Here is a 14396-nt window from a genome sequence, read left to right as displayed (position 1 = left end):
CCTGTTATCAGCCAAAGTTTGACAGAAAGATGAGTGGAAGCTATTAGATGATGAGGATATTTCATTTTCAGAAGTGGTTTGTTGAAATGCATTGCTTAAAACATCAACAAAACTTTAATGATAAAGGTTTTTTAAGGCTTTGATCTCTTTTCTTGTTTGAACTGGTCGGTTTCCCTCCACAGACCTGGATTTGAAGCATGTTACAATGATTTTCAAGTTAATCTCAGCTTACTTTCTACATTTAAAAATAAATTCTGACATGCATTTATGATCCATATCCTGTTGGAACACCCAACCACGTTTTTACCTTCTAGCTGCTGATCTGAAGTAAAGTCAAAGAAGTTGGAGACAGAGGGACTAAAGAAACAACTATGACTGGCTTCTTCAAATATTTGAAACACCAAATATACTTTGGGATGCGTTGATATGCAGTAAAAACCATCTTAGCTCTAACGCAGAAGCTAGCATCCATTCTTATCGTCAGTCTCAAAATTGAGTTTAACAGAGCATAATGAGGGCCTACAAAAAAAACCCAAATTCTTCAATCTGTCAAAGTTTCTCCTTCCACTTAACTTTTCTTTAATGTTATTGGATGTAACTTTGCCAAACGTATTCTTGTTATGAAAGAAACTGAACTTTCATTATTTTTGACTTATAATAGTTCAAAAAATAGTTTTAATATAATTTTTAAGTTTTATGAAAAAGCTTTATGAATTCTGAGTTTCCATTGGTTGTACAATACATTCTTTAAAATGAACAGAAATAATCAATTCAAATATATCTGTGTGTTTAATGTCAACATATTACAAGTTTCCCTTTTTGGATTCTTCAATGTTATCCTAAATTATTGGATTTGCTAACTTGCATCATAATTTCTTTCCCTGTAAACTGCAATAAAAAAACAATAAACTTGGCTTGGACCTCAATAAAAAAAAGAATATAACTTCTGACCTATGTATAGAAAAGAAACCAGACCAGGCTGAGGTCAGAGGTCACACCTACAGCAGTGTGATCTGTTTGGAACAGACCGCACCGGGTTTGTCCAGCTGCTTCGTTCCCCAGCAGCACATGATCAAACAGCGCATGATTCACCATGAAGCTGGTTATTAAATGAGAGACAAATTGATGTTGTGAGTCTTCTCATTCGGAATAAGATAAATAACTCTATTTCCCACAACCTCTTTCTTTCTTTTCCAGTCGATCTCTCTCCCTCTCCGGGAGTTAACTGCAGTGATAAATAAACTAATTATGGGCCAGGTCGCATAATTACAAATTGACTAATTTTATTTAAAAAACCCAGATGCAAATTAAAGGGCTAAGAGGTATTTGATTGCGCCTTGCATCCTTCAATCTGCATTAGTACAAGATTAACTGTATCAAATTGAATTACATTAGCATACTTGAATTAATCCATACTGCCTCTGCAGGATGCATGGGCCCAATTATAACTCGCTCGTCCAATGTTGTGGTTTTGAAAAGAGCAAATGGAATTAGATATGAGTTTCACCCTGCTGGAAAAACAGATTGACCTTACACACTCAGGAAGTGAATAAAAAGGAGAAACACGCACAATAAAGGCTGAGTAACTACAGGCATAATGGACTTTATGTCCTCAGAACAATACGATTACTTTACGGCAGGAACAAATCCCTCAGCTTGTAAAGTTGTGGAACGAAGGGAAGCCGCTGGAGAGGATGAGGAGGTGGAAAGATGAAGGTTAGGGATGGCGGTGGGGGATTCGTACGAGATCTGACTGCCGCCAGAGACGATTAATCTCGATTTAATTTAAAGAGCCATTAACTACGATCACAGCATTAAAATCCATCACTTTCCTGACACCTGGCCCCAGATTACCCCATTTCCTGCACATATAACTGATTGACCCCCTGGTTCCTCACAAACACACACAAAGGCAAAGTCTCGCACTTTAAAACAGAAAGGCAGCAGTCAGTCACTGCTGCAATGAAACCGGTTCAGTCTGGGACAAGAGTCCGGTTTGGGGTAGCGTCTTGCTGCATCAGCTCACAGGAAGACGTCATGATTTGGTTGCAATGCAGGTGCACTGTACATTATGCATAAGCAACCAAAATGACAGAATTTAAATACTTTTATCAAGTAAAAAAGATAGGGCTGAAATGATTAATCAGATTAATTGTGATAAATCAATTGAATTTAGTTATGGATTAATCGTTAGCTGGAGTATACGTACTCAAAAAGGCCATTTTGCTGAAAGAATAACACACTCAGAGCAGTAATTAAACCAAAAACTGTTGAAAAAGACATATACATTTTGCATTTACATTGAAATTAACATGTTTTTCTGTAAATATGTTCTACCCAGAACTCCTTAAGTGGCAAAGTTTTAACTTCTAATTCTGGAAGAACCTTTTGCTATTCATTTACTAATCAGTAATTTAAAAAGTAATTAATAGATCAGCCCTACACCGTGTTGATGCCAGGTCAAGCAGAAACAGCTCAGCTTTTCACATGTTGATGTTAGAAGAATATTTTAAGCTCCATATGGATCCTTTGTTACAAATAATCAAGCCTACACTCATTTAATGATACGTTGTCGCATCTGAGGGAACAAAATGTTTATTTTCTGATAGTAAAAAGGAATTTAATTATTTATTTGCCTCTTTTAATGTATTTGACATTATATCAAAACGGCTTAAATGAAAAATCTGCATAATGTGCCATTTTTATTCGATTAATCATCATAATAATTGATTAATTGTCAGATTAAACGATTAATTAATCAGTCAGCATAATCTATTAATAGTCAGAATAATTAATAGATTAGGTTAGTTAGTTTGTTGCAGTCCTAAAAACAATAAACTGACGGAGTGACATGTTGGGTCCAAATAATAATGTCATCCCAGGATGTGGGTGGGGGTTTGATGGGTGGGTGCGAGGGGCAGCAGGAAGGCCACGAGGCTCAGGGTGACATTGGCTCAGCTTCCACAGGTCAGTGATGGCGTCTCCGCCTGCGACAGTGATGAACGGCGGCTGCAGAGCGGGTCGCGTCCGGAGGACGTTGGGCGATGCACAGACTGACCGCCAAGCATGGACCCACACAGAGGGGTAAGAGATGGAAGAAAAATGAAGCATTCAAGAAAATACTGTCATGATGAAAAGAAAGCGCTCATCCTTTCAGTTCTAAGACGCTTTAAATCTGACCTAAACTGTACAGAAAAACATAACAGATTCAACCCAACTATATATTAGTCCCTCCAGTTTTCCAGTTCCAGGACTCACAAAAAAAATAAAATTAAATTAACAACTCTCTGGATTTGTTTCTTGCCAATTCATAACTTTGAGTATTTTTGAGTAAATTGTTTGCCAAAATGGTCAAGAACATTGGGTTTAAGCGACTACTAACTCCCACCTGAAGGTGGCAGTACTTCTACAAAACTGCTGCCTAATCGTTCTTGATGTCTGTGATCGATATCCTCCTGACTACCAGTAGTTCATTTTTGTCCTCTGTAGAAGACATTTCTAAACTTGAATATCTCCCACCCCCTGCATTCTACTGAATTAATTCCTTTTGGTATCTGGAGAGGACATTTAGGGCTTTTCAATGATACCACATATGAAGGGGTGGGACTTTTGTTCGTATCTTTTTCTAATACATAAAAATTGTGTTCATCAGTAATAACACATTCTATGGGACGAGACAAAGTAAGTGCATAAAACCTTTTATTACCTTACGAAGAATGTGGGATTTTAAAAAAATGGTGATTGGACAATATTTTTTTTCCTGGTAGTCAGGAGGATATAGTAACAAAATGTCACATTTACGGTCATAAATAAGTGCAAAGGACATAGCAAAAAGTAGCAGCACAAAATTTGTGATTTTGATAGAATAAAATGACAATAACAAAATCCTGGAAAGACTGTGTATAAAAGCAGGCTCAATTCAAACCTAGGGAGACATCAGCATTGACCATCAATCTGGGAAGGGCTCCAAGGCCATTTCCAAACCATCTGGAGTTCAGCACTGCGCTTTGATGAAGACAAGTGAAAAACTATCTGCTAATCTTCTTAAAGTTTAATTTCAGACTCAGAAATGGGAAGTTAGTTTTTTTATCTTAAATGCAAAATGTATATGTTTTTGTAGTTTTGGCTTAATCACTGCTTTGAAAATGTTGTTCTTTCAGCAACTGGCGTTTTTTAAGCTTGTGTACTACAGTTAATGATTAATCGTTTACTAAATTATTCAATTACTGACGATTATTTGACTAATAGATAGATCACAATTAATCCAACTAATCATTTCAGACCCAGTGGAAGCATTTCGATCATGGAGCGTACTTCTATTTTTCTGAGATTCAATACAGATCTGTTGTTTGTGTTTGGGTGCCAAAATGGGATTTTCATCATTTGTGGATTAGTATGACTAATTTAAAACAGCTCAAGGCATTATCTTTACCCCACAACTTAAAAACCACACAACTGTGACAACAGAAATTTTATTTATTTTTTTAAATGTCAGGATTTATTATAAGAGCCTCACAACACCCTCCTACGACTATTTCCTGGTCCATCTCTTTTGATTCTTTGACCTTTTGTATATCCCAGCTGAAAGCCTGACCCCCATAAATAACATTATGGCAGGATGATGTTTGGAAGGGGGTGGGGGGGGTTTTAGTGGTGTGGGACAGAAATGCACAGCCAGTAATAAGTAATACACACAAACACTGATTGATTTGAGCCTCGGTAGACGATCACATCTATCCTTATTCCATCATCTTGCAAGGGGACCCACTAAATAACAGAAGGGCCCCTCGCAGGGTTTACAGCCGCAAAGCGACTCCCTGCAGCAGAGTTTACTCGCCTTCTATTTGCGAAAATGAGCTCGGCAAGCCTTCATCTCGACATTAGCCCCTCATTTGAGAGCTCCTCGCCGTCTCATGGATCACGCCTGTCACGGAGGACGGCATCCGTGTCACAGGTGTCTTGTCTGGTGATAAACGCGGCGAGCGTTTTACAAGCGACGCCGCTTTAAATGACTTCATCTCCTTAACGTAAACATGAATCACGGCGGAGGGAGGGGAGGAAACAGGAAGGAAGTTAACTTCCGTGGAGGTCTGAACTTTAAAGTAATCAAAGTGCTGAAACAGAAGATTACTACAGGGGGCACTAAAAGGGTATGAAAAGTTGGTGCTTTTATGGACGCGCTGATGGTGCCAAACGACAAACTCATATAGATGTTGATCTACAGCCTGTCTGTTCATTTCTTCCTTTCTCTCACTTATTTTCCCCCCCCTCCACGCCTGTGTAAAACAATCAATACCAAGGGCACATTAAGGTCTGGGTCGTATACTTTATTTATATTAGGCAATGACAAATCCTTATGATGCAGTGGCTTTTGGACGCACGTAGCGCCAAAGGAGTATTTACATTCACTCCCACGGGAGAAGGTGGAGATGGACGGAACAACGGAGAACGACAAGACGTCCAAATCCATCACAGAGGCCTTTCAAAAGAAATCCACCCCACGATTTGGGCCAATTCCCTCTTATTCAGCATTTCAATAAATTCTCTCTTTCTTGTTGCCATGTAGCTACGACTCAGGTTGTGAAAAAGAAGTGGTGGGCAGCATTGTTGCCTGAAATCAGCCCAATTTTTGCAAATTTATTAACTTTTTTCCAGCAATTAAATTCAATTTACCATAAACACTTCAATTGTTTATTTGGTGTGAGATTCTCAGATTAAAAATATTATTTTATTGTGTTTAAATACAGCTGTGCTGCATTATTTTAAGCTTTGTTTGAGGATGTGTGTGGATCATCACAGATCTCAGTTTCTTTCTCTCTGGTTCAAAACACATAAAAACGGAAGAAGTTCATCTGAACTGAATCATTTTACTGAACACAGAGATTCTTGAAAGCACCATTTAAGATTCATGAAACCTTTGTGAAAAGACTACATCTTAAAAATAAACCAGCTTAAAATCTTTAATAAATGAGCAAATCAAACCAGAACTGAACTGCTGAATAATCTTGAAAAAAATAAATTCTAAAATATTGCTAACATCTGATGCAGATGTTATGATGAACTGAGTGGATCGTCAACCCCATAACACACAACAATAAAAATAAAAATCATCAGTTTTCTGAGTCCTTTTTAAGGAGCAGAAATAATTGTTATTTTTTCTATTTTAAAGTAAAGCAATCAAATTTATTATGTAGAATATTTTTATTTGAAAATGTTGTGTAAATACCATGACACTGTGAATGTGGGACAAAATTAAATGTAAGTCATATTTATGTATAATTCCAGAAACGTCCCACTGACGGTGGCGGCATGTTGGAGTTGCTTGGTTATGTTAGTTCCTATTCGGCAGACGCCTTTATTTGGCTGAGGTGTAACTTCTTCAGACAGTGATTCTCCTAAAAGGATGTTTGCTTCTTTTACAGAGATCTAAACAGCAGTCGTTGTAACTGGATGTCACTTCTGGTGGAAAAGATGAAAAAGACGACAGGAAGTGGCTGAAGGATGATGACAGGGCATTTTTTTACTGACTTATTGCGTGAACAAACTTATTTGTGTGTGATTTTTATTGTATTTCTTATTTATTGGAAAAATTGCAATTGCAAAATTGTGTTTTTTCGACATTAGCAGAACATTGACAAAGTTTTGCGCACATTTGTAATGAAAACGCAGCTGATGATAATAGGCTGTTGAAAATGATTCCCACTCATCTGAAGTATTGTGACGGACCTTGTGATGTTTTCTTGTAAAGGTAAGGCATGGACACCTGAGTCGTCACGCTCTAATCTTCATCAGATGATCCATTTGAAGGTAGAGATCAGCTCCTCCTTTAACATTTGTCGCCAAAGTTCCTCCACAGATCTCAAGCCGTGTGAGCCCCAAAACTAAAACGATCCGTTTCGGACTCCGCACGGCATCCCCTCCGATCCAACAGCCCACCCCTCCTCTGGAGTAATGGGATTCCTCAAAGCTGCAGATGGATGGCAAATCTAGGCAGTTTCATCTACTAAAAGAGGGCATAAATCAGCGGTGGAGGAAGCGGGGACGAGGCAGGGGTTATCACCAGTCTGCCTCCCTCATGAGAGCTTTGCATTAAAGCATTAGTGAAATTAATTCATCTTTCATAAGAGGTTTGAGCAGTATCTGTGATCTATGATAACAACCAATTTCTCACTACGGAGGGGTCGCAGGAGGAGGGAGAAAGAGAGGGAGGGGGAAAATACTCTGCGACCCTGATAGACTACACAAATCTGCTCTTTTTAAATGGCTAACATTATGTGGAGTGGTGCTCTCTGGAGCATCATCCCAGATTCATACGCAGGCTGGGGAAGAGGCATCTATCACGGGCCAAAACTTTTCTCATCTGCTTCCCCCCCCCCCACACACACACACACACACACCCATCCTTCTCACGCTGTTTTTGGGCCTTCCTCTTTAACGTTTTCACTCTTTAATTGTTTTTAGATCAGGAGATCCTGAAGCTGCTTCTGTGGATCTCTAGGATGTACAATGAGGTAGTGTGTGTGTGTGTGTGTGTGTGTGTGTGTGTGTGTGTGTGTGTGTGTGTGTGTGTGTGTGTGTGTGTGTGTGTGCTTTTGGGGTCCTAAAGTGTGTGAAAGAGACGGAAATTGAGGGGAAGTGTGTGAAGGGGCCGTATCCATCTGTTTTGCATATATTCGCGGAGGCGGCCGTCGGAGCATGGTTGACGGATGAGCAGGGAGTGCAGGGATGACACGCGGGCCGCCGTGCTCTTTATTACTACATCAGCACTGCGGCGCTGTGCACGCGGCTCGCCGTCTGACGGGAAAACCGAACACAGCGGAGTGATCAGCGGGACGCAACCAGGACCTTTTTCTTTTTAGGTGTAATTCATGTTCAAACTGAGCATGCATGTGAAAGACATAACTTTTTTTTTTTAATACATCTAAAATGAAGGAAAAACCAAACAAAAAATATTAAGTTAAAAAAAGTATTCATGTGTTTATGAATTTTATTTCTTCCCACCTGTTCAAAGAAGTTTGCTGGGAACTTCTCCTTCTGCGCCATGGGTGACTTGCACTGCTTTATTGAACGGATTTCCTTCCCGGTCACTTTATGAAACCTGGCGTCTGAGGAGGAACAGGAGGAGGAGGAAGAGGTGAGACGGAGAAGGACAGAAGGAGGAAGAAGTGAAGGAGAAAAATGGAAAAAAAGAGAGAAATGTCACAAAAAACAGATTGGTTAATATTTGGGGACTTCATGAGTGAGTCTAAATGTTCTAACTGCTCAGGCTGCTGAAGTGGCAACTGCACCACCTGCTGGCCAGACTGAAGAACTTCAGGAAGAGAATTAAAACGAGGAGCAGCTACAGGAATACAGCTTTTGTTTTAATGTGAATAATATAATATTTAATGATAAACAGTTCTATAGGGGGTGATATATGTAATGAAACAGCCGTATTGACCTCACAATATGAAGCCAAAATAAAAAAAATGGATTAAAAACCCCAGTTAAAAATTAAATGTCATAACTCATTTCATCCAAGCATCTTCAAAGAAAAGTTGTTTTTGGTGATGCTGTGGATCCGAAGAATCTCCTGTAGCAGTCAGTGTTCCAACTAAACTGAAGGAACCTCTGACTGAAGTCTTTTGACGTTTGACAGTCTCATTACTGTCATGAAATGCTAACAGCTCAATATTCGGGCAACTCCACAGTAACATGTCCTGCTTGACACCAGTACTGCTAATCCACCTTATTTGCTTCTGCTGCTTCACTTTAAATCTCTTTCTGGCCAAGACTTCCTCCTTTTCTCCATGAAGCCTGCATTTCAACTCCTCTGTGATTTGGGGTCGTAGTTTCGGTATTACATGAGCTAATCAGCTGCTCCCAATTATAAAACAATACTTTGTTGCCAAGGTTACGCATCAGGTCAGCTATCCATAAGTAGAAATGTAATTTCAAAAATTCTTCCAGCTGCACAGCATCCAAAACCAGAGGGAACAATTTTCTAAACCTGCAACGCCTCAACCCAAAGCTAAGTTTGATCCCAAATCAAACTTTCATTTTTCAGCAACAAAACGATGCTAAATATTAATCTAATGAAATATTGATGTCAACAGGAGAAGATTATTTTTTGTGGGGGGGGGATGGTCCAGCCAGAGTTCAGAACCAAATCTGATTTTAGGGCTGTGGAAAAGACGTGTCGTCACAGCTGGGATGCTGACAGACTGCAATCTGACAACTCAATCAAAAAGTACACACTCATGCAACCAGGTGAGTGTACTGTTTGTTTTGTGATTTTATTGTAACACAAGATAGTTTGAACACTCAAAAACATGTAAAAAACTCAATCAGATAAATAAGTGCTATTTTTATAACCTTCAATTAAGTATTTTCTCAGGATTAAATGGAGAATGTATGAGAATTTATTAGTAGTTGATTGGTGTTAAAACATGTTTTTATACATCTACAGCACAAATATTAGGAAGGTGTAATCGTTGCGTTGCATTTCAGCTTGCCGGGAGCAAAAGCCAGACCACAACGTATTTTACCAAGTTGAAAAATAATTTAATGTTACTTTTAATCAGAATTTATTTGTATATTTGGAAGCAAATATACAAAAAAAAAACCCCACAGAGAGCCCAGATATGAGTTAAATTAGAGAGAAGCAGAGTAAAATGGTTATTATTTTAACATTTATGGGTGTGAACATTTTAATTCCACTGAAGAAATAATCAAAATATAACATTTCTGATTGAAGTTCTTCTTCTGCCTGTAGATGTGTGTGACCCTCCCCCACACCGCCGCCCTGTCCTTCACTGGTGCTAAAGCTGATCTGGTGTCTAATAGGAAGTGAGGCGCCTCCTCATCTATATCCTTTCTTTAATTAGCGCGGTCGCCGGACCCCAGGGCCCTCTGACACGGCGGCCTGATGAGACCGCTGTAACTGTCCAATAACTTGCAGTACGCCATTACCGGCAGCCCCGAAACTGTATGAATTAAATCCTAATATTAATAAGCATTACCATCCGGTCCTGCTGCCTCCGTATTATCTGAAGAGCCAATCTTAGCTGACTGGTTCTGATGGAAACAAGAATAGCCGGTAAATGGGATCGACACGAGGATTCATTTCTAGGGAGTGGTGATGTATGGGTGGTGTGTGTGTGTGTGTGGGGGGGGGTTGGGGGGGTCTCACCTTCGAAATTATACTCCAAGACGTTTTTCAGAGAATTGTGGATAAAGTAGAAACATCCAAGAGCCTGCAGAGAGAGAAGAGGAAACAATGTTAGATGGTTGATGCTGCAGAGAAGGAATGAAAGGACTGACTGAAACATTTAGAATAAAAACAAAAAACATCAGCAGGAATTCAGGACAAATATTTATTTAATGACCAGAACTTAAACGTGGAGCCTTTAAAATCAGCGAGTGAACAGGCGGGCGGGCGGATGGACGGACGTTGCCCCAGCCTGTTCAGGTCCAACACGATGTCAGGTTGAAAAGACATTAGCAATGCCGTTACCATAGCAACTGTTGCTCCACATTGTTGTGATTAATTAGCTGAAGTTTAAAACAGCTGCCGCTCCTCATAGCGACTTTAAAACCTTCAGCCTGTCTCTCTAATTAAACGACTGGCTTCATAAGGTTGGCAACGTGGCCGGACAGACCCACTCCACCAGAACCGCTACACACCATCAGCTGCACAGCGACAGGTGCAGCGTCCTCCCAGTACAGTACACTTCGCCTTTTTCCTGCACTCCTCCAATGCAACAATTTACCCTTTCAGAGCACACATTCAGATGGACTTTTCAATGAGCAAAGATCAACTTCAATAGGCTTAAAATCTTAATTTTCCCTCCGAACAATCAGGAAACTTTCCCAGTCGGTGGACGAGCCAATCAAAGTCTGTGGGAAGAAGTGGGAGAGCAGCAATGGGGGGGATTTGATGCGGTTCACACTCCACTACACTGCTTTCTGTTGGCCTCTTTACATTTAGGGCAAATGGAGGCTAAGCTCAAGCTCAATCCCCTGTGTCTTTGAGATAGCAGACCTTTGGCTCAGGATAAGTCTCTGTCCCCCCCCCAGCCACCACCAAGCCCCCCTCAGCAAACACTGAGGCGAAGGCTGGTGAGTCAGTTCTACTGGAAAGAGCTGATCCAACAAAATAAAAAGAACAAAGGACAAAAACAACTAAGTTAGATGCAAATATGAAAATGTTGGTGGATAAAAAACAATTTCAGAGTAGGGATGCACCAGTCTAATGTTAATATCTATATCAGTCCTGATATTGAAAAGGTGTAGAGATAAGCCTGTTGCAATAAGCAGTTGATCAAATGATAAATCAAAATGAGCTTGATTAATTCAATTCTGATGACTATTATTTTTTTAGTCAGCAGTTGCACAGGCTTCTGTCGATCGCCAATTTCCCAAAATTAAGGAAATTCGGGTCAATTTATTGGTGAATGCCTAATTAGAACGGACTAGTCAAAGCACAGACCAAAATCCAATTGATAATCTGTGGCAAGACTTCAAAGCTGATGCTCAAAGATGTTCTTGATCTAATATGAAGATGTTTGCAGCAAAATGTAAATTTATTCATGAAACATTTGAAAATGCTATGCAATTTATCTTTAATTTCACAAATACACACGACTTCCTGTATTGAATTAGACACGTGATCAACAACAGACACTAATATATAGACTAAAATATTCACTGAACTACGGTCCAGAACAGCAGAGCATTCTGGGAGATGTAGGCAGAGACAGGCTTTAGCTGCTCAACCTCTCATGGCCCACTAAGCAAGGTTTGGTGGAATTAACCAACTCACTCACTCTTTGGTTATCTAGCAACTCACTCACTCTTTGGTTACCTAGCAACTCACTCACTCTTTGGTTACCTAGCAACAACCTGTTGAGTAACTGGCGCAGCAGCAGTTTAAGGTTCCACCACTGTCCTTCATAGCTTCTTAAAAATAAAAAAACAACCGTGTGGGGTGAAAACTGTGGCCGTTTGGCAATATTTCAGATATTTAAAACAAACACTAATCAAAAATTATTAATACTGAAGTTTTTCAGCCATATTGTCTGTTCCATATAATCCAAAGAACTTAGGTTTGTAACATAACAAAAATCAGAAATGGTCCAAAAGGCAAGAATACTTTCGTAAGGCAGAGTGTATGATAAGGGGAGAAGAGCTGAAGGAAAAAAATCAGGAAGCATGAGGCAGGATTTTATCTTTTCTCGTCTTTTCCTGTGCGGGGGACGGCGTTCCTCTGCATTATTTATGTTCGCCGGCACATCTTGAGATTAAACATTTGCTGATTTGTCAAAAGCACAAACATGAGGTCCTGCCCATCTCCTTGACATATAAGTTCAGCCGACACAAAACACCGTCGCGCATTTAATTGATGAGAACTGCGGCTGGTGACCCGAACCTCCGCCGCGCCCCCCGCCCCTCCCTTTCCCCTTCGTCATTCCCTCTTCCCAGCTGTGATGGAGGAAGGCGAGACTCAAGGTCAAAAATTCACCGCGGAGGGAGAGCGGCTTCCAGGAAGGCGGCCGCTGCGCTTTATTTGTGCTCGCTTCTCTTTATGTTGTCTTTCACCTTAAAGGTGCCAACACCAGACTGGGAGATAAATAGGAAAACACAGGCAGGGAGGGAGACGGGTGCCATTTGTCAAGGCGGTGGCACTGTGCTAAGTGCTGTTGTTTATGGGAAATTTTCAGAGGCTGGTGAAGCAAAAATAAGGAGACATAAGGTGCATATCTTTTTAAATAACAAATTAAACTGCACTCTGCAATTTATCTGACGGGTCCAAGCACAGCTGATCGACAGAAAATGGATGGACTTCATATGTAGGAGGCTCTCATGATATATTATTAACCTTGAAAAAAAGACCACAGACATGACATTTACAGGAAAAAAGATCACATGATGTAATTGCTTTTAATTTCAGGTTGAAAAGAAACAGATTTCCTGCTGCTGAAAAAGATTAGGACATATTGTGGTTAAAATAACAGTTAAAAATGGTATATCTGTTAAAGTTTTTGTGAATTTTTTTTGCATTTTTTAAGGTCTGTTTTATACGACAGAATATTGGGGTTAATGTGAATCAAAGGGGAAAAAAATAAAGCAAGGATTGAATTTCTATCAATAAATCCTAAAAAAAAAATCTACATTCATCTTGCATATTTCCAAAACAAACTGAAAATATGCATTTCCATTTTCTGTGATGTCGAAATGTCGAAATTTGCAAAAAATAAAAGAAGATAATTTTCCAGAGAAAAGACATACATGTATTAATATTAAAACTAATATTTTGTCTGTTATTATAAAGTCAGACATTTGAGACACAAAGTGCCAAAACTTCTCTAAGATTAAAGATGTAAATAAAAAACATCCACATCTGGACATCTTGCTGAGTGGAAGTGGTAGATCTGGACTCTTTCCTGAACCGGGTCCAAACTGGACCCCGCCATGCTGCATATCTCCAGAGATCATTGTTTACCAACAACTTCTGGCATTCGCTTGTTGAAAAACGTTTATAATCTCAGTAAACTTTGGAGCTTTTTCTCACGTGTGACATTATAAGTCATAGAATATCTAAGTGTTTACATTTTAATGTACGCCTTTATCAATGAATTTTTTTTTCTTGCAAATACAGAACTTCTCAATGTCAAAAAATATTTTTAAAACTGTCTAGGAAATATGTAAAATTATTTCCTTGTTGCCTCTTTAAAATGCCTTTGGACAAAATGCAGATTGGAAAGTTCCAACAGTATTTAAACATTTAAGTATTTAATACATTAAAGCTGGCCAGGAGTGCACAGCAACAGGTGGGGGAGGAGCAGTACTCTGTGACGCAGAGCTTTGGGCCTTTTAAAAAGCCCAAAGCAACCAGAAACAGACGTTGTCTACATGTAAGTAATGTCTCAAGTCTTCAATAAAATAAATTTTGTGCCTTACTGTCATTAAAATTTTACATTTTTCTGTTTTATTGTAAACAATAAAAAGATCTAAATTATCGCAAAATGGAAAATGTAACGGTTTTTCCTAAAGCATTTTTAAAATTAAAAATCCTCAATGTGTGGATTTCGGAGGAAGGTGGTGCTCCTGCAGGAGATCCAGATCAGACGACTATAAACAAAATTAATATGACACCGGCTAAATCAATTATCAAACAAATGATAAACAGCCGTGCCTAAGTGGCTACCCGTGTAATCGCAAAAATCTACTTAACCCCAACCCTCATAAATATTCATTTGACGCTGAGGTTCTGAACCCAGCAGCCACCGCGCTCCTTCCTCCTCCTCCTGCTCCTCTTCCTCTCTCCTGCACTCTTCATGAAGGAGCCATTATATTAGCAGGGGCCACAATTAATCCATTTCTCTCCTCGCATGACAGCCTCAAAATATTCATTA

At 39.5% G+C, this 14396-nt stretch overlaps 1 protein-coding gene across 1 annotated transcript in view; it reads right to left on the bottom strand.

Moving 5' to 3' along the window:
* The window catches only part of inpp5a (inositol polyphosphate-5-phosphatase A), a 158994-nt gene that overhangs the window by 65205 nt on the left and 79393 nt on the right, over positions 1–14396 (bottom strand). Inside the window, exons 5-6 of the mRNA XM_088013192.1 lie at positions 10172–10235; positions 8002–8105 (exon numbers count right to left, since the gene is read on the bottom strand). Of these exons, the coding sequence (XP_087869318.1) occupies positions 8002–8105; positions 10172–10235 (168 nt within the window). The remainder of the gene's footprint in view (positions 1–8001; positions 8106–10171; positions 10236–14396) is intronic.

Source organism: Poecilia mexicana, unplaced genomic scaffold (genome assembly GCF_051168715.1).
Source record: "Poecilia mexicana isolate PSO_F unplaced genomic scaffold, ASM5116871v1 scaffold_15, whole genome shotgun sequence".
In the NCBI taxonomy this organism is placed as follows: Eukaryota; Metazoa; Chordata; class Actinopteri; order Cyprinodontiformes; family Poeciliidae; genus Poecilia; species Poecilia mexicana.
This window is presented reverse-complemented; position numbering and strand designations above follow the sequence as displayed.